Consider the following 25,753-nt stretch of genomic DNA (forward strand, 5'->3'; position numbering starts at 1 on the left):
AATATTATAAAAGAACCTACCTGGAGTGTTAAGGCACTTTAATCGATCACCACAAAGACCGGTTGACTCCATGCACTCGTCTTTATCCTGGATTTAAGAGGGAAAAATTAGAAAAGCCACCATGACTGGAAGTCATTCAATAAGTGCAAACTTATTGCCAAAGCAAACTCGTGCTAGTGTTAAATGTCTGCAAAAGTGTCTGTCGCCAGCGGCACTCTTCCCCACGCATTCACCGGTGGACATCACCAGCAGCGAATACACTCAAACACTTTCAGCCTCAACGATATCTACAATTTATGGAGATGAGACAGGAAACGTCTTGCAGTATCCCAAACACATAATGAAAAAGAGCCAATGTTAGTGCCCACACTTTAGATGAATGCAGATACTACCCTGACAGGCTTATTCGTTTAGTGATAGAGCACGGTAACAGGACCGTTGGGCCCAATTAGGCCACACCACCCAATAACATCCATGTGACCAACCAACCTACTAGCCTGTGTGTCTTTGGAATGTGGGAGGATGTAGTCATGGGGAGTATTTACTAACTGACAGTGGCAGATTTGAACCCAGGTCGCTGGCACTGTAAATATTGTTACACTAACCACTGTGCAACCATCTCATCCCATTTAATTCAAGCAATGCTGGACAAATGAGACAAAGAGAATCTGTTCTGTTACTTTCATACCCTAGATTATTTATAAATGTGTTCCATCAATAATGCAATAACCCATTACAACCTAACTCTAAAATTCAAGTTTGTGCCGTCAAGAACACTGAACTTCAGAGGCAAAATACAAGATACTGCACGTACTTTATAGCCTGAGTAATGAAACGTATACAGGATGAATTTCTGGATGACAGCATCACACAGACATACTGCACAGATAGAGGTCCTGACCTACTATACCAAAGAAGTATTCTAATAGTCTCAGCACCTATTCTTTTCCCAATTCCTTACAGACAGCAAAGATGGTGACAAGGAGGCATACAAGAGTGAGATAGATCAGCTGGTTGAGTGGAGTCACAACAACAGCCTTGTACTCAACGTCAGTAAGACCAAGGCATTGACGGAGGATTTCAGGAAGGGGACATCGGAAGAGCACACCCCAGTCCTCATTGAGGGATCAGCACTGGAAAGGGTGAGCAGTTTCAAGTCCTCGGTGTCAAAATCTCTCAAGATCTATGCTGGGCCGAACAGGCTAATGCCATTTTGAAGGAGGTTATATTTCATTAGCAATTTGAGGCGATTTGGTGTGTCAGCAAACACTTTAACAAATTTCTATGGATGTAGTGTGGAGAGCAAACTAACTGCTTGTACAACCATCTGGCCTGGAGGGGCCACCGTAGCTGACAGAAGCTTACAAGCTCAGCTAGCTCCATCAGCGCTAGCCTCCCCAGTATGGACATCTTCAAAAGGCAATGCCTCAAAAACAGGCAGAATCCACTATTAAATACCCCCATAACCTAGATCTCCTTATTATTACCATCAGAGAGTTACACAAACCTGAAGACATACACACAACATTTTATGAACAACTTCTTTTAGGAATTTTTTTTAGGATTTTTAACATTTTAGGATGGCTTATGTGAGAATGCTGTTCTTAGACTACAGTTCAGCATTCAACATCATACTCCCTCCAGGCTCGACAACAAGCTCAGAGATTTCCTCCTTCACCCTGCCTTGTGCAGCTGGATTCTGGACTTCCTGTCAGATCGCCAGCAGGTTGTAAGAGTGGGCTTCCTCACCTCTGCCCCTGAACACAACAGTCCTAAGCCCCCTCCTTTTCTCTCTGTATACCCATGACTGTGTCGCCACACACAGCTCCGATCTGCTAAGTAACTTTGCTGACGATACTACATTGAATAACCTAATCTCAAATTGTAACAAGGTGGCCTACAAAGAAGTCATCACCCTGACACAATGGTGTCAAGAAAACAACCTCTCCCTCAATGTCGCAAAAACAAAGGAGCTGGATGTGGACTACAGGAGGAATGGAGACAGGCTAAGCCCCATTGACATCAATGGATCTGGGGTTGAGAGGGTGTACAGCTTTAAATTCCTCAGCATAAGCATCACCGAGGACCTCACGAGGTCTGTACATATGGGCTGTATGGTGAAAAAAGCACAACAGCGCCTCTTTCACCTCAGACAGTTGAGGTTTGGTATGGGCCCCCAGATCCTAAGAACTTTCTACAGGGGCACAACTGAGAGCATCCTGACTGGCTGCATCACTGCCTGGTATGGAATCTGTACTTCCTTCAATCACAAGACTCTACAGAGAGTGGTGCAGACAGCCCAGCACATCTGTAGATGTGGATTTCCCATTATTCAGAACATTTACAAAGAGAGATGTGTAAAAACGGCCTGAAGGATCATTGGAGACCCTAGTCACCCCAACCACGAACTGTTCAGCTGCTACATCCAGGAAACGGTACCGCAGCATAAAAGACAGGGCCAACGGGCTCTGAAACACCTTCTTCCACCAGGCTATCAGATTGATTAATTTGCACTGATACAATTGTATTTCTATGTTATATTGACTGTCCTGTTGTACATGCTATTACAAATTACTATAAATTGCACATTGTACATTTAGACAAAGTAACGTAAAGATTTCTACTCATGTATGTGAAGGATGTAAATAACAAAGTCAATTAAATGCAACTCTTCCCCTTCACCATCAGATTTCTGAACAGAACTGAACCAACCCATAAACACTACCTCAGTATTTTCATCTTATTTATATATTTTTTTACGGTAATTTATAGTTTTAAGTATTGCATTGTACTGCTCCCGCAAAACACATTTCTCAACATATATTAAACCTAATTCTGATTCCTTTCATCCAGTTCCTTGTTGCAAGTTGCTATTGAAACTACAGTACATCTGCCAAACTCTCAGGCAGTGCAGAAATAACTCAAAGAATTTTCCATTTACATAGAATTAAAGGCTATTCTTTAGTATGTTACCATCAATAAGTGTCTTCTGGTAAAATACCCTGTCTTTGGAAATCATTTCTCCTTAGTCTTTCTCTGAAGGTCAGTTTTTTCACATTAATCTGCACTGGGGAAATAAGAACAGGAAAGACTGCAGAAGTTTCTTAGTGTGGCAAATAATCTGTAGCACCTGAACAATTTTCCAAATGCAGAGAGGGGCTACAAGGTGAGATAATCCTACACTTCCCACGCTGATCATCTCTGCAATCACAAGCGTTGCAGATAATTTTGCATAAAATAACTCTAACAATACCACTGCCCCATCCAAAACAGGCAACTTTACAACACAGTGCAAATTAAAATGCCACTTGGAGTTGAAACTGTCACCTCAAAAATTTAAAGGTATAGATATTTCAATCAGTGCCCAGCAGCACATTAGACCACAGGACATAGGAGCAGGCTTACTCGTGTGGCCCTTTGAGTCTGCTCCACCATTCAATCATGGCTGATTTATTAATCCTCTCAATCCAATTCTCCTGTCTTCTCCCCATACCTTGGATGCCCTTAAGAACCTATCAACCCCACTTTAACTATACCCTTTGACCCAACCTTCACAGCCATCTGAGGCAATGAATTGCACAGATTCACAATCCTCTGGCTAAGGGAATTCCTCCTCATCTCTGTTCTAAAGGCACATTCTTCTATTCTGAGGTTGTGCCCTCTGGTCCTAGACTCCCTCACTGTAGGAAACATCCTCTCAACATCGCTAGGTCTTTCAATATCCAATAGGTTTCAATTAGATACCCCCTCATTCTGCTAAACCAGCAAGTACAGGCCCAGAGCCTTAAAAAGCTTCTCATACACTAACTCTTGTATAATACATGTTAATTCAATCCTGTAGGACTTAAAACAGTGGGAAGCAATAGGGAGGGTGTAAAGATAGGAATACACAGCCACTCCCAGTAGTTAGACTTGCCTAAAATTCTGAACTGATTTCATTGGCAAAAAGGCATTCATGTGATATCACCAACATTATTCTAACCACACACATCTCGGCCACAATGTACTGACAAAAGCTGACAAAGATCAGGAGGTAGTGAATCCATTTTAAATATTTGAAACATCCTCAAGAGGTACCATCTGGCAATCTATTACGGCCTTGCATTAATTTGTCTACCTGCGCTGCACTTCCTCTGTGACTGTGACACTTTATTTTGCATTTTGTTATCACTTTCCCTTCTACAACCTCAATGCATCGTTGTAATGAATTGATCTGTATGAGTAGTATGCAAGACAAGACTTTCCACTGTGCTCCAGTACAAGTGACAACAATAAACCAAGGCTTCTCATCCTCCTCCCAAGACTAAACAAAGTAGAACATGGTATGAACTCAGTAATCAAGAAAAATCCTTGGAGGCAGAAACTGTTAAGTTGATATTGCTTCAAGTCAAGACCATGTATTCCGGTTTTGTTTTAGATTCCAGAAACTGTAGTCCCTCTCATCTCCTCTGACCTGTTAGCCTTATACTGCTTGGAAGCATTTTTGCAATTCCCTAGGAATCACAGCTGGCATCCCCACTCTGAAACACTGACTGACAAGTTGCAGACATTGTCCACAAGATACTGGGTGGAAATAAACCGCTGGGCACACAACGGAGGTGAGGAACTACCACCCAGGCACGAGCTCAGAGGTGGCTGGTTGGATCACAATCTGCATCCCAAATCCCCTGCCCAAGATTAAAGTCAGTCTTTACCATGATCGTTAGTGAACCTTTGTACACACACTTTTACACTTGTTATTCCTCAGAACGACTTCTTAATCCACAACAGCTCCACATGTAGAAAGTTTGATCATAAAAGGAAGAGAGGAGACAAACTGGAGGAAAAACTGCCAACTCTTTCATGATATTTGTCAGGTTTTACTGATGACAGGACAAGACATGGGGGATTGATGTCGTTCTAGGCTTAATAACATCCTCAGCATGTTGGGAGCATCTGTGAAAGTATCAAATCTTTTATTAACCTGAAAACTGAAACATTAAATACAACGGAGTCTGACTTGGTAAGTGTTGTTAGTATTTATAAGTCAAAGACAAATTTATTGCCATTGCAGTATACCAAGTAGGTATAGTGTAAGTGTAGCAGCGCAGACACATAGCATTAGAGACAAAACATTCACAAGAAAACAAATTATATAAACGTACAACTAGAACAAATAAATGAAGTCTACTGCAGTGCAAATTGGTCATAGCTGTTGTTTACTGGAGTGGTGCAGGCTGGTTCAAGAACAGACTAGTTGAGGGGATGTAGCTGTTCTTGAACCTTGTGGTGGGGAACCTCAAACACAGAGATTCTGCAGGTGCTGGAAATCTTGATTGACACCCACTAAGTACTAGAGGAACTCAGCAGGTCGAGCAGCATCTATGGAGGAAAATAAATAGGTGTTTCTACTGGTTAGAAACGTCAACTGTTAGGTACATGGAGAGGCAGGGCCTGGAGGGATATCCCTTGAACAGGAGGGAATTGGAACTAAGTGAGTGGCCCCTATGTACAGCATGGACTTGTTGGGCCAAAGGGTCTTCATCCGTGCAATATTAGGTGCTGCCTAACTGCTGCATTTTGTGGGTGTGGAACTTCAGGCTCTGTAACTTGCACTAAAGGTAGCAGTGAGAAGATGCCATGGGCCAAATAATGGTTATGTTTGAGGATAGATACTTTTTATGTACTCCTGTATCCATTTTCAATGGTAGGCAGGGATGTGCCCATCACATTGGGATGAAGTTACTACTCTCAGCCGTTTTATGTTCCTGCAATCATGACTGAGTTTTCCAGCATCCTCAATTGTTATAATATATAGCTGGTTAATTAATAACATCCTCCTCTTATTATGATTAATGGCTTCTTGCCAGAACCCACTCAAACAAAGGCATGAACACTAACAAAAAACAGCTGGCACATGGCTGTTGCAAAGCAAAAACTATTTGAAGGAATCTCTTGCAGCCAGGATTCACAACATCTGGCCCTCCTTATTGTAGCCTGTGCAGTTTGGGCTATCTTCCGATGCTCTATCACAAATCATTACACAATTAGACTTGACTTTCCATACTATTCATTGGGCTACATCAAGAAAATATCCTTTTACCTACCTGAGTTGTATGTCAGAAGGGACCCCAATTATCACATGTCAACAGACATCCAAAGGCAAGGAAATGTGGCCCAAATGACATACTGTACCTCTTGTTAAAACTTAAATAGAGAAATATTCCTATCAATGTTTCTACATAATTTCTTGAGCCAAAGTACAGGACATCAAATTTCTTGGAATCTTTACCAGATCTACATGAATTTAACATAGCTTCATCTGATAACATCAAGTTGGATACGGACAACTAAATAAAGCAACAAAAACACAAGAAATTCTGCAGTTGCTAGAAATACAAATAAACATACACAAAATCCCGGAGAAACTCAGCAAATCAAGCAGCATCCATGGAACTTGTCTCTTCTCACCAGCCTATCACCTCCAGGTACCCCTCCTCCTTCCCTGTCTCCTATGGTCCACTCTCCATACCTAGCAGATTTTCCTTCCTCACCAGCCCTTTACCTTTCCCACCCACCTGCTTGACCTTTCACCTTGGAAACATAGAAAACCTGCAGCACAATACAGGCCTTTCAGCCCACAAAGTTGTGCTGAACATGTCCCTACCTTAGAACTACCTAGGCTTTACCAATAGCCCTTTATTTTTCTAAGCTTTTCTAACCTTCTAGCTATCCTCCTTTCCCTCCCCCCACCTTTTTTATTCTGGCATTTTTCCCCTTCCTTTCCAGTCCTGAAGTAGGGTCCTCAGCCCAAAACATTGACTGTTCATTTCCATGGATGCAGTCTGACCTGCTAAGTTCCCCCTGCATTTTGTGTGTGTTGCTTTAACTAAAGTAACACACAAAATGCTGGAGGAACATAGCAGGCAAATAAAGCAACAGCCAGCATCTGCCTTTTACCATTAAGCAAGAAAATCTTTTGATGTGAAGCTATGTTGAAGAATCTACCCTGTTTTACTGTATTTTTCTATAAGAGAATTTTCTCTTATATCAAACAGAAATAAAGACACAGACTTCGGTAAAAGGTTAACCCTTTAATAAATGATCATGAGGAGCCATTGCCTTGCAACTCTACCATTGTCAGGTTTCATCTTAAATCTAGATGTTAAACATTGGGCAATAGCCAACAGCTTAACAAACTCAATCAGCGATTTCAAGAAGCACTTGTAAGGCATCAGTCAGTTCACAAATGTTCTTGCGTGATACACAAAATTAGAACTGCATGTCTTCAGTCAGTTCCTCTATTAAGTAGACATTCTTGGACAAAAGTTAACAATACCTCATTAATGGCATGATGTATTGCTAGCCATTGTTAGCCAGCACAAGCAAGGTAGAGTCTGCATTTTATCTTGCCACTCTATCACCCAAATCTTAAGCAATACTTAGCTAGTCAAGCTTGACAAATTTCAAAATTTAATTTTCTTCTTAATTTTTCTTCCACAAGCTATCAACTCAGATCTCAAAGATACAAAGGACTTCTCTCAAAAATTATAACTTGCAGTTGATCCTCCCATTGAGATGAAAGTAAATCTATGAGGTAAAGCAAACCACCAGCTGGCAGATACCATTTATTAAAAGGGCTAGCACTTTTTCCCCAGAAAAACAATGATAACATTGCTTGAGGGACTATTCAAATCAACGTTAATGTGTTGAGAGAGATTCTGCCAATAATGACAGAAAAAAGTGGCACTTAATTTGGAAACCAAAAGTTAGAATAGAGTATATTGCACTTAGATTTAAAAGAATTACATGACATGGCAATTGAGTCTTTGACTAGTTGTAAATTCAGAAAGATAAAGTAAAATAAAAGGGAAAGAGAAAGGTGAAGCATGATACAGCTCACTTTTTCACAGGTAGAGCTTCAGCAGGGAGGTGAATTTGCTTCCGCTGTAGCTTTGTGGGTTCTGACAAAAATGTTGAGACCAAAAGGGTAACTGTAGAGATCAAGTCTTTCACAGAGTATGCGGTAAGTGGCTGAGAGGTCAGAAGAATGGGTAGTTTGAGAGGTTGTGGATGCTTTCCTTCATTATGAATAGTGAGATTCTCAATGCCATTCTGTATGTTTCTTCTCCACTTCAGCAGTCATGGGCCAGAGACGCCCAGGTGTCTGTGAAGATGTTACATTTCTTCAAGAAAACTTTCAGCGCATCCTTGAATTGTTTTCACTCTACTCCTGGCAATCTCTAAACATGACAGATCGTAGAATAATGCATCCGTTTCAGAAGTCTGTCATTAGGCATTTACCATAAACAATGTGGTTAAGGGCGTATAACTAGAGCCTCAATACCAGGGATGTTGGCCTGGGATAATATAATGACCTTAGTTCACTTTCATTTCCAATCCAACCTCCTACTTGAGTACAGCTAATCTTCTGAGCTAATGGGAAGCTCTTCAACCTCTGGTATCTGCACTCTGTAACCAGGGTCACACAATCAACAGTTGTTCACCTATAGGATGTAGTCAATGTTTGTGTTTGGAAATGATCAGAGATTATCCATTTTCAGTGCTCTCAGTGATAGAATGAGTCTTACACTCACTTGCTAAGCTCCTCCCTACTGTACCACACAGCTCTCCAACAAAAAAAATGTCCATGGAAAGACACTGGAGAACAACTACTTTCAATATCTCAGAAACCATCCTTCACAAAGGAAGACAGCAATGACTTCCATTCATTTACAGTATGTAAGTTCATATGCCAGCACAGCCTTCATAAAGAAGAAAGACAGCTGATGATCAAGACCTCAAACCTTACACAATACTCAGTCTACTGGTCAAGACTAATATCAACCTTCATAAAGCAAACAACAATGCGGACATGATCTGCAGCAGTCCTGCATCAAACGATTCTAAAGATGTGCATGTACTCACGTGGGAGAAGGAAGAGGAGAAATTGCCAGCTTACTGAAACACCAGACCCATCTGGTTAATTTCTGTGGAACTCTGCCTGAAATTTTACTGATGAAACAGCAAAAAATGTGATAGTATTGTGATGTGCACAACCACCTGAGCAATCCAAATTTATGCCATCAAATCTGACAGACAAATTTTGAGACCGAATTTAATTTGAGGGTTTATAGGAAGGAACTTTGTTGGATTGTTATTAAAGGTCCTGATATTAAAAATAAATTTATTGTCAAAGTACATACAGTATGCGTCCAAGTACAACTCTAAGATTTATTTTCTTGTGGGCATTTACAGTAAGTACAAAGAACACAATAGAAGCAATGAAAACAATACACACACAAAGACGGACAAATTCCCAGTGTGCAAAAAGGAAACTGCTAATATATAAAGAAAAAACAATAATAATAATAAATAGGCAATAAATATCAGGAACATGAGATGGAGAGTCCTTGAAAGTAAGTCTATAGGTTGTGGGCAAAGCTAATGGGAAGCTCTTCAACCTATGGTGTCTGTAACCAGGGTCACCCAATCAACAGTAGTTCACCTATTGGATGCAGTGAAGTTGTCACCTTTGGTTCAAGGGCCTGATGGTTGAGAGGTAATAACTATTTCTGAGCCTATGGATGTGGGACCTGAGGCTCCTGTACCTCCTTCCTAATGGCAGCAGCGAGAAGAGAGCATGGCCTGGATGGTGGTGGTTCTTGATAATGGATGCTGCTTTCTTGCAATAGTGCTCCTTATTGATGTGATCAGTGATGGGGCGGGCTATACCTGTGATGGTCTGAGCTATACCTACTACATTTTGTAGGTTTTTTTCCCCATTCAAAGACATTTGTGTTTCCATACCAGGCTTCATGAGACTGTCTGTACTTAGCTTCAGAGAAACATGGCATTTTGGACGCAGCACTGCAACTCAATGGCTCCACCATTCTCTATAAAGCAGGACAGCTCAGTCTTTTAAAGTTAGAGCATGCCTTATGGTTAACTCATCACGGTGCACAGTGCTGCTCACACGACTTGGAATATCTAGCAGTCAAAAGTCGTCCGTTTATCTACCGAGGGAGTTTTCCAACATCATTCCTGATAGTGGTGTGCATTCCACCTCAAGCCAAAGTCAGGCAGGCACTGGAGGAGCTGGGCACCGTGATCAACAGTCACAAAACATGCACCCTAGATGCCTTGCTTATAATTACAGCGATTTCAACCAGGCCAGCTAAAAGAAGTCTTTGAAGAACTACCACCAATATATCACCTGTGGGACCAGAGGAGCCAACACACTTGACCACTGTTATACCACCATCAAGAACACTTACCGTGCCAGCCCATGCCCACACTTTGCCTGATCACCCGGCTTTACTTTCACTCAATTTGTAGGCAGAGACTAAAGATTGCAGCACCAGTGGTGAGGACCAAGGTATAGTCAATGAAGGCAGGACTGCTTAGAGTCTGTGAACAAGACAATATTCAGGGACCCATCTTTGAATCTGAATGAATGCACAACAGTTGTCACAGATTTCATCAAAATGAAGATGAGCTGAACACGTTTGATGCACACTTTCAAAGGGAGAATACTGTGCAAACCCCTGCAGATCCCTTTATTATACCTCTTTTCCTGCTGCCAGTCTTTATGTATGCTAGTATCTTTCCTGTAATATCATGGGCCCTTATCTTGTTAAGCAGCCTCATGTGTGCACCTTGTCAAAAGCCGTCTGAAAATCGAAGTAAACAACATCCACTGACTCTCCTTTATCTATTCAGGCTGTCATTTCCTCTAAGAATTCCAACAAATTTTGTCAAGCAAGATTTCTCCAAGGTAACCATGCTGGCTTTGAGTTATTTTATAATGTGCATCCAAGTACCCCAAAACTTCATTCTTAGTAATGAACTTGAGTACCTTCCCAACCACTGAAGTCAGGCTAACTAGCCTGTAATTTCCTTTCTTCTGCCTCCTTCTCTTCTCGAAAAGTGTGGAGTGATTTCTGTGATTTTCCATTCCTTCAGAACCATTCTAGAATCTACTGATTCTCGTGATCATTATTGATGCCTCCACAATCTCTTCAACCACCTCTTTCAGAACCCGGGTTGTGTTCATCAGGTCCAGGTGACTTACATTCAGACCTTCTCCTAAGAAATCGCAACTACACTCAATTCTGCCCCCAACACTCTCAAATTTCTAACATACTGCTAACGTCTTCCACAATGAATACTGATGGAAAATATTTAAGTTCGTCCGCCTTTTCTTTGTCCCCCATTACTATCTCTCTAGTGTCATTTTCCAGCCATCCAATATCAACTCTTGCCTCTCTCTTTTACTCTTTATATATCTGAAAAGAAAACATTTGGCATTCTCTTTGATATTATTGGCTAGCTTACATTCATATTTCATCTTTTCTCTTATGTTTTTTTTAAGTTATCTTCTGCTAGTCACCCATGGTTGCCTCACCCACCCTTCAGAATAGTTCTTCATTTTTTGGGATACATCTTTCCTGTGCCTTCTGAATTGCCCCCAGAAACTCCTCCCTTTGCTGTTCTGCTCTCATCCCCCTCAACTCTGGCCAGCTCCTCTCCCATGCCTCCGTAATTCCCTTCACTCCACTGTAATAGTGATACATCGGACTTTATCTTCTCCCTCTCAGACTGCAGGGTGAAATTTATCATATTATGATCAATGCCTCCCAAGGGATCATTTACCTTATGCTCCCAACCATATCATATTTCTGAAAAGTCCATGAAGCCATGAACACTCTCTCGCTTTTCCTCTATTTCACTATTTATTTATTTACAATTTATAGTAATTCTTGTCTTGGACTGTACCGTTGCCACAAATTCTGATTCTGATTCAGTCTGCTGGAGAAACAGCAGTTCGAGCAGCATCTGCGGGGGGAAAGGAATTGCATCAGGAGCTGCCACCTGTCATAATATAGGATTTGACCCTAAAAGTCAACAATTTGTTTCACGCTCCCACCTTCATAGATGCTGCTCGACGTGCTGAGCTCCTCTAGCAGATTGATTGTTGGGTAAAAGATCCATGTTGTTTCACAGAAAGATGCAGTTAGCCACATGATGGTCTCCACAAACAATGCCCAGGCTACATCGTGGTTGTGTTCCCGAGCATTGTTTGAAAGCTGAAGTGCTCCTAAGTCAGAGGTGAAGAGAAACAGCTCGTGGGAGGGGATCACCGAAACAGCTGTGATGGGACAGTGAGCATGCAGGGGAGGATCAGCCACGGTCTGACTCAGTGAATGATTCTGCTCAGCGCTCTCCGCTGTAACACACATAAAATGTTGCTGGAATTCAGCAGGTCAGGCAGCATCTATGTAGAGGAATAAAGAGTCAATTTTTCAGGCTGCGATTCCTTCATTGAGGCTTATCGAGGGGGACAAAAGGTGCACAGAAATGACCCGTTCCCAAACAAAGCAATGACAATTCCTTTCCAGATCACACAGATACCGCTTGACATGCTAAATTCCTCCAGCATCTGCAGTCTCTTACAACTTCAAAGAGGGTGAAGTTTTTTTAATCCTTCTTGGAAGCAAAAGCCAAGGCAATGACACACAGACAGAAGGAACAGAGCTTGCAGACTGAAGCAATGGAAGATCGCTTTACCTGACATATTCGATCAGCAGTGGCAGAGCACTCAGTAACCTGGAAAAACCCCGCCGGGCAAATGGTACACCTCTCACACTGCGGCGGCTCTTTCTGGAAATCACAATATTCATCAGCTTGGCAAATGCCACACTCCAGCAGGTGGTCGCCAACATCAATAACCGTCGCATCTACATCCACCTTATGCACCGCATACGTTTTCTGAAGTTGACTTTGTATCTCGCTCTGCAGGCCTTGAAAATGAGAATCAAACTGGTTCTGAATCTCGGCCTGCAGATTCAAAAATGACGTCTGCTTAATGGTATCAAACAGCATGACATACTGGACTTTCACTAGCTCCATCTGTTCAAACATCTTCTTCTGCTGCTCCACAATTTCCCTTTGCTGCTTAATCAAGGTGGCTTGCTGCTCTGCAAGAGTCTGCTGCAAATCACCAATCGTTTTCTGCTGACTCTTCAACATCTCCACGAATTTCTCTTGTCCCTTCGACAACTGGAGTTGCAAGATCAGAGCATCTTCTGATGGCACCTCATTATCTCCTGAAACATTAAGGGAAGGTAACAGTTATTTAACACAGAAACATACTTTTCCATTGGCTTGTGGTACTCAACTTGCCCACTTAACCAACAAACACTGACCTGTGGTCCCAAGTGCTTCTCCTGACAGCAGTGTACCTGACTGAAACAACTCAAAACAAGGGTTACAGAGGGCACACAAGGTGCTGGAGGAAGTCAGCAGGTCATGCAACATCTACAGAGTGGAATAAACAGTCAGTATTTCAACCCACACAAAATGCTGGAGGAACACAGCAGGCCAGGCAGTATCTATGGAAAAAAGTACAGTCAAGGTTTGGGCTGAAGGGTCCCAGTTGAAACATCGACTGTACTCTTTTCCGCAGATGCTGCCTGGCCTGCTGAGTTCCTCCAGCATTTTGAGTGTGTTACTTAGATTTCCAGCAGATTTTCTCTTGTTTAATATTTCAACCCAAGTCCCTTACAGAGCAACAAACTGACAAACAACATATGCATAGAAAGTTTAAATTTGCACCTAATAAACAGTTCTCCAAAAAAACAATGTGTTGTTTTGATAGTACAAGGAATACAGAGGATATTTACATATTATAATTTATGCATGTTTATGAATAAAGTATTTTTTTAATTAAAGAAACTAGTCCTCTAACAATGCAACACTCTACATTCAATTGCATGGAAGATTCAGTAAACCTTGCAGGGCTAAATTTTTAAAAAAAAGCTGAAGGAACTCAGCAAGCCAGGCAGCATCCATAGAGGAGAATAAATAGCTTATACTTTGAGCTGAGATCCTTAACCAGAATTGGAAAGGAAGGGGACAGAAGCTAGAATAAAGTGGGGTGGGAAGGTGGGGGAATACAAGCAGGCAGTTTATAGGCAAGACTAAGTGAGGGGGAAAATGTGTGGGTGGGGTATCGAGGATGAAGTTAGAAGCTGGGAGCTGATACGTAGAAGAGGTTAAAAGTTGAAGTAGTAACCTAATAGGAGCGAACAGTGAACCATGGATTAAAAAGGGAGAGGGGAACGAGAGAGCTGAGGAGATCAGTGTACATTGGTGAGAGCTGACGCAAATTGACAGAATGCTTCACCAGCCACCTTGCACAGTCCACCACAAAAGGCGAGTTTTCCCAGTGGCTATCAATTTCAATTTCACTTTCCATTACTACTCTGACATGTCTGTCCACGGCCTCCTCTAAAGTGATTAGACATTAGATTCATATATCACATGTGCATCGAAACATCCAGTGAAATGTATTGTTTGTGTCAAATCAAATCAGCGAGGATTGTACTGGGCTGTCTGGCTCCAATATAGCACATCTACCATTCACCAACTCTAACCATTCAGTACATCTTTGGAATGTGGAAGGAAACCGGAGCTCCTGGAGGAAATCCATACAGTCACGGGGAGAATGTACAAACTCGTTGCAGGCAGCAGTTGGAATCGAACCCTGATCTTATAGTGAGTGCTGTAAAACGATTGCACTAACCACTAATCTACTGTGCTATCTCACCTACACTACCATGCTGGTTTACTGTCAAGATAAAGCTAAACTCAGGTGGAGGAGTCACACCTCATCCATTATCCGAGTAGCCTCCAACCTGATGGCATGAACATCAATTTCTCTAACTTCCAGAAATTGTTCCGCTGTTCCCCCTTATCCGTCTCTTCCCTATTCTGGTTCCCCCCGCCCCCCTTCTCTTCACTTGCTGAGCCTCTCCAGCATTTTTTTCCTGTGTTGCTCATGGTTTCCAGCATCTGCAGAATCTCATGCTTATATTTTGTTCATTTCTTTTCGGCTGAATAGCACGAAGTCAGGGAGGGGTCTGATTTACAGTTCTGTACTCTGATCCATAACAACTTGTCTGTAATCAAAAAGCAACAGAGAGCTGCAGGTGAGATTCATTAGGCAGATTGTTCCTTTCTCCCTTGTATTTCAGACTGACCAAACATCAGGCAGCACTTTAACCTGGGCTTTACTGGTCATGAAACTACTTAACACACCAATCTTTCTTTACAAAGGTAGCACTCAGGAAGAACTATAAATGGTACAAAATGGCACATTTAAGGAAAGAACTGTATTTGAAAAAGGGTGATTATATCTCCTTTACAAACATCCCTTAAAATTGTCTTTTTTGCTTTATTATATCAATTTGTTGGCAAGTTATTCAGGTGCTGATCTCTGGCCTTATCATATGGAATTAAAATTAATGCTATCATAGCTGATGAGCAAGCAATGACATTGCTATAGAAAACGGGATTCCAAGGAAGAGGCCACTTGGGCTCATTTTAAGCCTAGAAAATCTACACATTTACTAGGTCCAAAAGTGGCCTCTGGTCTAAGGCTTGTATATTATATGGAGGCCATCTTCCACTGTAAACTATCCTGTTTTGGGCCAAACACAGGTTACAAGGACACTAGAATCAGGAGACTTTAGTTACATCAGTACATCTCAAGTTTGATCTCGTCATCACTGAAGGCACAGCTTCAAAGGTGCAATTGCTTAAGTCATACAGGTAAAGGTTATAGAGGCCAGGCAGCTACACTTCTTTGAAGATGTATTGGTCAATTTTACGTTTGAATGATCTACAACAAAGCCACTCAAAAGGAATTTAACAGACTTGCTTGGTCATGTATCCCTTTCATGGTTCAGTTTTAAGAGAGTGTGCCATTAATAACCCACTGGTTGCTTGGTACCTTATGAGAATACCCAATGCAAATAGTAAAAATCAACTTTATCAATGTAGTAGTATATTGGAAATTCTTTTTTAAAAAATCTAAAAAAGTCTGTTCTTCGTCTATTACATATATTCAAAGATTAGGTTACAGACAGATTCAAATGTATAGCAAATATCTTGAGGTTAAGGTTAAAAAATACGAGAAAATTGTATTGTAATGATATCCTTGAAGAAGCTAAATTAGAAATACAATCAAGCAATTGGCACAGCACAAGAAGTTGGTTAATATGGAATGAAAATTAATCATTGATTCAACAAATACAGATTCCAAACATAAAGCAATTTTATTTTATCCCTTTGGCAAAATAATACCAATTATGGCAGTAGTGAGTTGAATAGTCTGTTCTTTCTACAACCACAATTAACGTAAATAACAAGCAATTCTAAACAGAATATAATCAACATTGATGCTTATTATTTTATACCAATATACTACAATTATATATTGTATTTGAGAGAACACATCTTGAATTCAGTCTACCCTTTTGATCTCTGTAACCAAAAATAAATGGTATACTTGCTTTAAAAGAGTTTGCATAAAAGGTTTACTAAATTAGTTCCAGGGAAGGCATGTTTATCACATGGGAAGGATTGAGTAGATGAGCTTTTATTCTCCAGTACTTAGTAGAATGAGAAAAGTTCTCATTAAAAGTTACAATATTCTTAGAACATGTTGTTCTTAGTACAAAATGCATAGGCTGAATGCAAGGAGAGGGTGTTACCTTTGGTGAGGAGTCTAGACCAAGATAGTCCAGTTTCAGTGAGTTCATCCAAAAGTAAAAGGAACTGATAAATTTCTAGACATTACGTGGAACAAGGGAAAAAAGAATATTGCTGGAAGTTCAGCATGAAAACAGTGAGGCCAGATTGAAAGGCTTAATGCAAATTAAAAAAAACAAAAGATTCTGCAGATGCTGGAAATCTTGCTCAAAACACACAAAATGCCGGAGGAACCCAGCAAGTCAGGCAGCATTTATGCAGGTGAATAAAAGTCAATGCTTCCAGCCAAGACCCTTCTTCAGGACCGGTAGGCCATAATAAAAGGTGAGAGGAGGCTTGCAGATGATAGGTAAGACCAGGTGAGGGGTACATTGGGTGGGTGGGGAATGAAGTAAGCTGGGAGGTGATAGCTGGAAGAGGTAATGGGCTGAAGAAGAGGAATCGAATAGTAGAGAACAATGGACCATGGAATAAAGGGAAGGAGGAGGGGAACCAGAGGGAGTTGATAGGCAGTTGAGGAAAAGAGGTGAGATGGGAGGGTAACCAGAATGCAGAATGGAAAAAAGGGAAGGTGGGAGGGAGGAGTAGAAACATAAAAAACCTACAGCTCAATACAGGCCCTCCAGCCCACAAAGCTGAGCCTAACATTCCCTTTAGAAATTACCTAGGGTTACCCATAGCCCTCTATTTTTCCAAGCTCTATATACCTAAACAGGAGTCTCTTAAAAGACCCTATTGTTTCTGCCTCCACCACTGTTGCCAGCAGCCCATTCCACACTCTCACCACTCTCTGCGTAAAAAACTTACCCCTGACATCTCCTCTGTACCTACTTCCAAGCATCTTAAAACTGTGCCCTCTCGTGCTAGCCATTTCAGCCCTGGGAAAAAGCCTCTGACTATCCACATGATCACTGCCTCTCATCATCTTATACACCTCTATCAGGTCACCTCTCATCCTCCGTCGCTCCAAGGAGGAAGGCCGAGTTCACTCTTATTCTCAGAAGGCATGCTCCCCAATCCAGGCAACATCTTTGTAAATCTCCCCTGCACCCTTTCTATGGTTACCACATCCTTCCTGTAAGTGAAGCGACCAGAACTGAGTACAGTACTCCAAGTAGGGTAATTACCAGAGGTTCGAAAAAAACTGATGTTTATGGCATCAGGTTGGAAGCCTAAGCAAATAAAAATAGCTGCTGGAGGTTCTAAGCAAGTCAGGCAGCATTTGAACAGATAAAGGGATGGTCGACATTTCGGCTTAAGTATTCTACATCAAGATTAAGAGTGTAGAAGGGAGATAGCCAGTTTAAAGAGCTGAAAGGAAGGAGGTAGAAGCTGGTGAGTGTTAGGTGGATCCAAATGAGGTGGGTGAATGAAGCCAGATGGAAGAGGGAATGGGGGAGGCAGAATCAGGTTTAATATCACTGATTTGAAATTTGTCAAGAAGATGACATAAATCAGTAAGCAACCTCACTATCCAGTACATGTCCTCTTCTTATTATTGCCATCATGGAGGTGGTACAGGAGCCTGAAGACACACACTCAAAGATTCATAAACAGCTTCTTCCCTTCTGCAATCAGATTTGTGAGTGGTCATGAACCCAAACCTGATATTCCTTTCTTTGTTTTAGTTATTTTGTAATTTATGGTAATTTTATGTCTGCACTATACTGCTACCACTAAACAACAAATTTCACACCGTCTAAGTCAGTGTTAATAAATCTGTGACTGATCCAAAAAGATGTCATCCATTTTACATAGAATGATAATTGTCAGCCCCATTATTCCTTTCACTCGAGACTTCTAAATTCAAATGTTATCAATATTTCAAATGCACTACTTGATTTTAAAGTTATTCTGGAATTCCACTTGGGCCTGCCCAGATAAGGCAATGATGATCTCCAAGTACAATGACTCAAGGTACTAACACATGATTAGCTGCCTTCTAAATACTGCAAGAACAGAAATACTGGAGATATTCAGCAGTTCAGACAGCACATGTGGAAAGAGAAACAGAGTTAACTCAGAGATTCTTCTTCAGATCTTCAACCTGCAATGTAAACTCAGTTTCTCCATCCACAATGCTGCCAGAACTGCTGAGTGTTTCAAGCATTTTCAGTTTTATTTTTCAGATTTCTAGTTGAGTTTTTGTTCAGCAAGTGACCTCTTGAACCACTGTCTACTCTATCTATGCCTCTCAATCTTATAAATCTCTATCAAGTCTCTCTTCAGCCTCTGCCACTCCAGAGAAAAAACCCCAAGATTGTCCAACTTTGCCTTATAACACATACTCTCTAATCCATCTTCTGCACCCTTCTATAATAAGGTGACCAAAAAGGATGCAATGAATTTCCTGTTGGATGGGTACAAGGCATTTCTACATGCCTTCTCCTCCAAACCTCAAAAATTCAATAATCAAAGCTGGGCTGAGCGGAACTTGGAGCACCGAACAGACTCTCTTGTAGCGAGGACAGCTGGTGGCTGCTCTTCCCGTGCCCTCTTGCTCTCCCATCACAGTCATTATCTGTGATCCTCTCCCATACTTGTTTTGCTGTTCACTTCCAATTTATGAAGAGTTCAGGTTATTAACAGTTCTCAGAAACAGAACCCTGTCATAACCTGTACAGACTATCATGCAATTAACTATGTCTCACTGTGAAAAGAAGAATAAGGCAAGTCTTTTGATTATTATTCACTGAACAAATAAATGAACACTTTATCAGGAGCTGCTGTAAAACTGCTGCATAGTGTTATGTGTATTGACCATTCAATCAATTTGTCTTTATTCTACTATTCCTCAGCTATTAAAAGAATCATTCCAGGAGAAACGTCTGTAATAAAAGAGAAGCATATGGTGAAGGATTAATGGATTGAGCAGGAAGATTAAGCTGACATATCGGATTCTACTTGATTAATTATAAGGAAGGAGGGATGAGGAGAAACTGCAGAACCTCCCTTGGAAGAAAGAAAGGCAGAGTACATGAGAAAGTGTGTTGTACATAGCCTGTGGTAAGTTACTTGATAAGCCTTCTCTCATTCTTCCCTTTGTTATATCTACTATAAACCAAGGAAACCAGATGTTTCCTAGTGAATTACAAGACACAGTAATCAGTGAAGTTCAGGTCAAATCATAGATCAAAGTTCAGGTGTTTTATGTCTGAATAATGAGTAAAGTACTATGCCCGTCTGGGACTGCTTTTGCTTTACAGTTTTTGATTAATGAACACATGGCTACGACTACAGATAATATCCCAATCTGACTCCGGAATTACCTACAGCTTGGCTTGGCTCCATGTGTAGCGGGATAGATTTAAAATTGCTCAGCTCATCTGCTGGAGGTCCTTACCCTTACAATGTGCCTAAGCCCTGAAATGTTACCCATGCGGAACTGACCTCTCCTCTCTATGCATACACAAAGAGGTGATCTGATGCACTGGGAGATCACCAAATGCATATTCTTACAGGCCCCAAAACTGCAGCGTAATTTTCCAGTTGGAAACATCAGATACCTTGAATGCATTCAGAATCTGATGACACTTACAACTTGACAGCCTCAAACTTATATGCAACTTTTGTGAACAAAGAAACTTCTCCAACTTCTGAAACAGTTGTTGACCTGCAGCATTAACTTTGCTCCTCTCCATGAGTGCTGAATGCTTCCACTATCTTCTACTTTTATCTCATACTTCCAACATTGACATTTTCTTCCCTTTCGATTACCCACTGACTTATTGCAATCCTGATAGAAATATATAGTGCATATTCTCTGTAAAGTATCATATAAAATGCCAACATGAAAAACTTGGGTGCTGGGGTGGCAATACATCCCTACCAAAGGAGTTAGAAGGTGCTCCTTCCCTCCACTAACATGCAGGTGTCACACCTGCTTAGCCCCTTCGATCAGTCACATGAAACCATGGGAGCTGGTGGTGGATGGTCATATGAGCTGGTGGTGTGTACCACAAGTCCTAGTGTTCCCAACCACTGACGCCAGGCAAACAATCTCTGATGAGTATTGACAATGGCTAAGGTCACCCATCTTGTTAAGACACTGCCCAGAAGAAGGCAAAGGCAAACCACTTCTGTACAAAAATTTGCCAAGAACAATCATGTTCATAGATAAAGAAAAGCAGAAGAAAATCAGAGAGAAGGGGGTCTTAAAGACAGATGGAAGACCTTGATTGCACATGTCATATGACATGGCACATGTGGATGATGACATGAAAAACTGGCATATGTTCAATAAATCACCTTAATATTTTTTTATAAAACCCAAAATACTTAGGATCCTCGAGAACTGAAATAAGCACCTAAACAGGCAATAATATTCTGTAGGTCATATCACTGCATGGCAAGGAAGCTGGCCCTTGGCTACAACACATCTATACTGACCAAGTTGCCAACCTGAACAACTTTCATTGACCTGTACTTGGGCTATATTCCTCTGAAATGTTCCCATCTATGTACCTGTCTAATGCAGCAATTGTACACACCTCTACCACTTCCTCTGGCAGTTCATTCCACATAACCACCACTCTGCCTGAAAAGGTGCCCCAATCATCCCCTTTAAATTTTTGCTCTCTTAGGAAAAGACTGTGTCAACTCAACCTGCCTGAGCTTTGACTTACTTTGTAAGCCTGTGTAAGGTCATTGAGCAGACATAGAGAAAGAAACCAGGTCAAAATTTCAAGTTAATGATCTTTCTTTAGAATGATATTGATTTTCTGATGCTGTTTAAAAGACATTCTCCTGAAAAATTGGCTCTGCGTTTTCCCCCAATGGAGGTTACCTCACCTCAAAAAATCTCAAATATTTCCTGCTTTTATTCCTGATTTTTCCTGGAAGATTGTTTCTAGGACCCAATGAGTGAATTGGTGGTTCCTTTCCCTAGATTTTTGTTTAGAAACTGTAGTTGTTGAAATCTGAATTAAAACCAGAAACTGCTGGAAACACTTAGCAGGCCAGGCCACATCTGCAGTAAGTTTTTCTACAGTAGATGGTGCTTTTACGGAATGAGCTGCCGAAGTATTTTTAGAGGCAGGTGCAATTAGAGCATTTGGACAGGTTCATGGATAGAAAAGACTGAGAGCAATACGGCCAAGTACAGACAAAGGGGATTTCCATAGAAGTAGTCAGGAAAACATTCATCAGTCCTCATTGAGGAGTCAGCAGTGGAGCGTGTCTCGACCTGAAACATGTCCAAAGATGCTGCCTGGCCTGCCGAGTTCCTCCCGTGGAGAAGGTGAGCAGCTGTAAGCTCCTGAGCACAACATCCCTGTAGATCTGCCCTGGGTCCAAAACATTGATCCAATCGCGAAGGCAGCACGGCAGAGGCTCTGTTTCATCGGGAATTTGAGGAGATTTGGTACCAAAGAAGCTGGCAAATTTCTATCCATGGGGGACATTCTGGCTGGTTACATCACAGCTTGGTAAAGCGACTCCAATACACCTGATTGCAAGAGGCTGCATTGGGTTTTAGACTCAGCCAGCTCCATCATGGGCATTACCCTCCCCATCATTCCCAAGGCACTGCACCCAGCATTAAAGATCCTCAGCACCCAGGACATGCCCTCTTTTTGTTACCACCATCAGACCATAATACATGGGCCATTCAGCCCATCAAGTCCATTCCACTATTCAATCATGGACGATTTTCCCTCTCAACCCCATTGTCCTACCCTCTCCCCTTCATCTCTGACATCATCAGACGCCACCGTAGCGTAGCAGCTAGGATGGTGCTATCATAGCTCAGGGCGTTCCGGAGTTTGGAGTTCAGTTCCAGTGCCATTCCGTAAGGAGTCTCTGTACACCCTCCCTGTGGAAAGCTTGGGTTTCCCCCGAGTCTCTGGTTTCCTCGCACTGTCCAACGACGTACCGGGTAGGTTAATTGGAAATTGTCCTGTGATTAGGTTAGAGTTCATTGGGGCTGTGGGGTTGCTGAGGCATGGCTCAGAAGGCCAAAAGGACCCATTCCATGCTGAATAAATTCTTAGGGAGGAAGTACAGGATCCTGAAGACCCACATTCAAGGTTTTAGAAAATTTCTTCCTCCTTGATTACCATGTTTCTGAATGGCCCATGAAGACTACCTCACTATTCATCTTTTGCACTATTTATTTAATTCCTAACATACGATTTGCTGTGTGAAAGCAACTTTCACAACTTGTCAGTGATAATAAACCGGATTCTGATACTGAACTCTAAAGAGGAACAGTTAACCTGGGTAAAATACCTGAGAGAGGTTTCCAAGAATATGGTTCTGACCCTTCCCCAGATTTTTTAATCTGACGCTTCTCTCTCCACAGACGCTGCCTGACTCCTGTGTTACCAACACTTTGCTTTTTATTTCACACTTCAAGAAGTTTATTTAGTGTAAAGAGACGGAGAAAGTGACAATACAGAATTCAAATGTTAATCTTGTTTGTTTAGCAGTGTTTCCCTTTGAATTTGTATTTTGAATCGAGATCCCAGAAGACTGTGCCACCGACCTGGTTTGATGTCACACGTCAGCTGAATTCCCAGCGCCGATGCACCCAGCTCGGTGGTGGAGTAGCCGAGATCAGGAATCTCGCTGATGAACTGAGCTGCGGTATCCCGCACGTGGATCGGGCTGGGCTGTCCAAGTTGCTCAGCTCCCAGTGAGAGAGGGGCAACGGGACAGTGGTCCCCAGTACACTGAGCGCCGGCTCTGGGCTTCAGTCGGATCCTCAGGGGCAGGCTGCACTCGATGCCCTTGCATTCTTTCGTCCCGTTGTGCTTGCCTTGTTTCCCTGGGCAATCGCCCCCGACTCGCAGGCAAGGAGCCTCTCTGTCACCCAGGTTTTCCCTCCTTCTTCCAGCATGCTGGAAATTCTTGGGATCAGCGGTGGACCTAGAAATCGTCCCGCTGCTGCCGTTCCTCGGATATCCTCTAAATGCCGTGCTAGCTCGGTCCGGAGTAAGACCCGAATTGGCCCGGGACGGTGTGAAGGGTCTGGCCTGACAATGGACTCCGTGACAGAGCCGGCTGCCCTCTCTGCTGACCGCTGTATAACAATGACGACCGCGGCAGATCTCCGCTGTGGCACCGGCGCTCGGTACCGAAGACAGCCAGGTTAGGACAAGCAGGAGTGGGATCAACGCTGAAGGCATCCCGCCTCGTCGCGGCAAAAAAAAATCTTTATTATCTGGGGGGAGAAAAAAAGAGAGAAACACGATTCCTAAACATATTTAAATTAAACGCTTTCGCATTCTGTGGAATTTGGCAACGGTGAAGATCAACAGTGAAACTTTCTTACCTCAAGCAGCAGATGCGACTGTTGGCTTCGAAGCGAGAGTTGTAAACCAAGTTTCTCTTTCTGCCCAGTGTTTACTCATCCCCTCACCCACCAAGACCACTTCAGAAGTCTGTGAGTGAATGCTAAATGTAGCATTCCAGAAACTAATGAGGGGTTTAACCTTTTCACCGCCGTGACACATCAACTGCAGGTAGCGCTTTCGTCAAATATTAAACAAAGCACAATTACAATGACATAACTCGATTAACATTTCGTGGGGGGGGGGGGGATAGCTCTAATCGGAAAGTTAACACAGGGCAACAAGTGTCCATGGAAGGCGATCTAACTGGTGCTTGTGGGGACGTTCATCTACAGAAGAGTTGGAACAACTAGTCGAGGGTTAACTTCAGGCAGAAAGCAACAGCGGCACAGCCCAACTGATAACAAATAAGCTAATCACTTTCAGATCTTTTAAAGGCTCATCTGTTTTATTTTCCCCAATGCATGATTTTCCTCATGCTTATTCCAAGAAATTCCTGTGAAACCCTCCGTTGTTCGGAGCCGACCGTGGATATTACGCAAGCCAGTGCAGTACGATGCTGTTGTCCATGTGGTAGGCTCCCCCTCTCCATTCAGCTGATGAATCCAAAGGAACGGCAGAGACTGATACAGTTTGGCACCAGCGGCATTGCAGGAGTTGTCAATCGGCATTGAACTCAATGTAGCTCCGGATTTCTCCTCGGGGTTTGCTCTCGAAGCCTTCCCCATGAGTGGGTATAGCCGCAAGGCAGCGGAGGTTTGAGATCAGCGTCTTCCTTCCAGATGAGCTGCCAACCACAGCTGACGAGCTCCATCTGCCCGGAGCAATTGATTTTAAGGCGCCAGTAACCCGCCTTTGCCCCTTCTCCTGTCAGGAGAAATGGTTCCGCCCGCCGGGCTCGGTCGCTAATCCGCACGTGAAGGCCAGGATCTGGACTTGGTTGTCAGACGCTATTTGAGACGCACGCCTTTGGGAACATTTAATAGATAGTGGGAACTTATCCCCACTACCTCCCCCAGCTATGACTACCTTAAGGAACCAAAAAATTCCTATATTAGTTTGTTGTCCATGGATCCTTCTTACAGTTACTGTTCTATAGATTTGCTAAGTATACTTACAGAAAACGAATCTCAGGGTTGCATGTGATAGATAGATAGATAGATAGATACTTTATTCATCCCCATGGGGAAATTCAACATTTTTTCCAATGTCCCATACACTTGTTGTAGCAAAAACTCATTACATACAATACTTAACTCAGTAATAATATGATATGCATCTAAATCACTAACTCAAAAAGCATTAATAATAGCTTTAAAAAAAAGTTCTTAAGTCCTGGCAGTTGAATTGTAAAGCCTAATGGCATTGGGGAGTATTGACCTATATGTATTGTATATATATGTATATATATATTGACATATATGTACTCTGACAATAAATTTTACTTTGAACTTTGAACTAACCACAGTTTAATAACGTTGCAACATAACCCCAGACTTCTGAATGCAATGCCTTGACTAATAAAAGCAAGCATTCCATAAGCCTTCTTAACCACCTTATCAACCTGGGTATATACTTTCAATGAGCTATTGACTTGGATTCCAAGATCTCTTGCTCAGCAATGCTGCTGAGGATCTTGCCCTTAATAGTCTACTATTGTCACAAGGAGGGGTTGGGAGCAGACGCAAATGCAAGACACAGACACTGAAGTAGGACTATGTTTATTAAGAATACTAGGGAAGACAAGGAGCGAGGACAAAATATCAACCTGGACCTGAACGTTGAATAACAAACCAGAAAATCTGGACTAGGACTTGGGACTTGGATTTGACTGAGAACTCAGGTCTTGGCAGGGACTAGGTACCTGGGTCTTGACTTGGCTCTTGACTTAGAACTCGGGCTTGACTCGACCAGGTGCTTGGGCT

General features: G+C 42.1%; 1 protein-coding gene across 1 annotated transcript in view; it reads right to left on the minus strand.

Moving 5' to 3' along the window:
- Positions 1–23,892, minus strand: part of nell3 (NELL (neural EGFL like) family member 3) — a 32,980-nt gene extending 9,088 nt beyond the window's left edge. The window contains exons 1-4 of the mRNA XM_073054685.1: positions 23,810–23,892; positions 23,021–23,698; positions 12,550–13,088; positions 21–87 (exon numbers count right to left, since the gene is read on the minus strand). Coding sequence (XP_072910786.1) covers positions 21–87; positions 12,550–13,088; positions 23,021–23,663 — 1,249 coding nt within the window. The 5' untranslated portion in view covers positions 23,664–23,698; positions 23,810–23,892. The remainder of the gene's footprint in view (positions 1–20; positions 88–12,549; positions 13,089–23,020; positions 23,699–23,809) is intronic.
- Positions 23,893–25,753: the final 1,861 nt, after the last annotated feature.

Source organism: Hemitrygon akajei, chromosome 8, assembly GCF_048418815.1.
Source record: "Hemitrygon akajei chromosome 8, sHemAka1.3, whole genome shotgun sequence".
NCBI lineage: Eukaryota > Metazoa > Chordata > Chondrichthyes > Myliobatiformes > Dasyatidae > Hemitrygon > Hemitrygon akajei.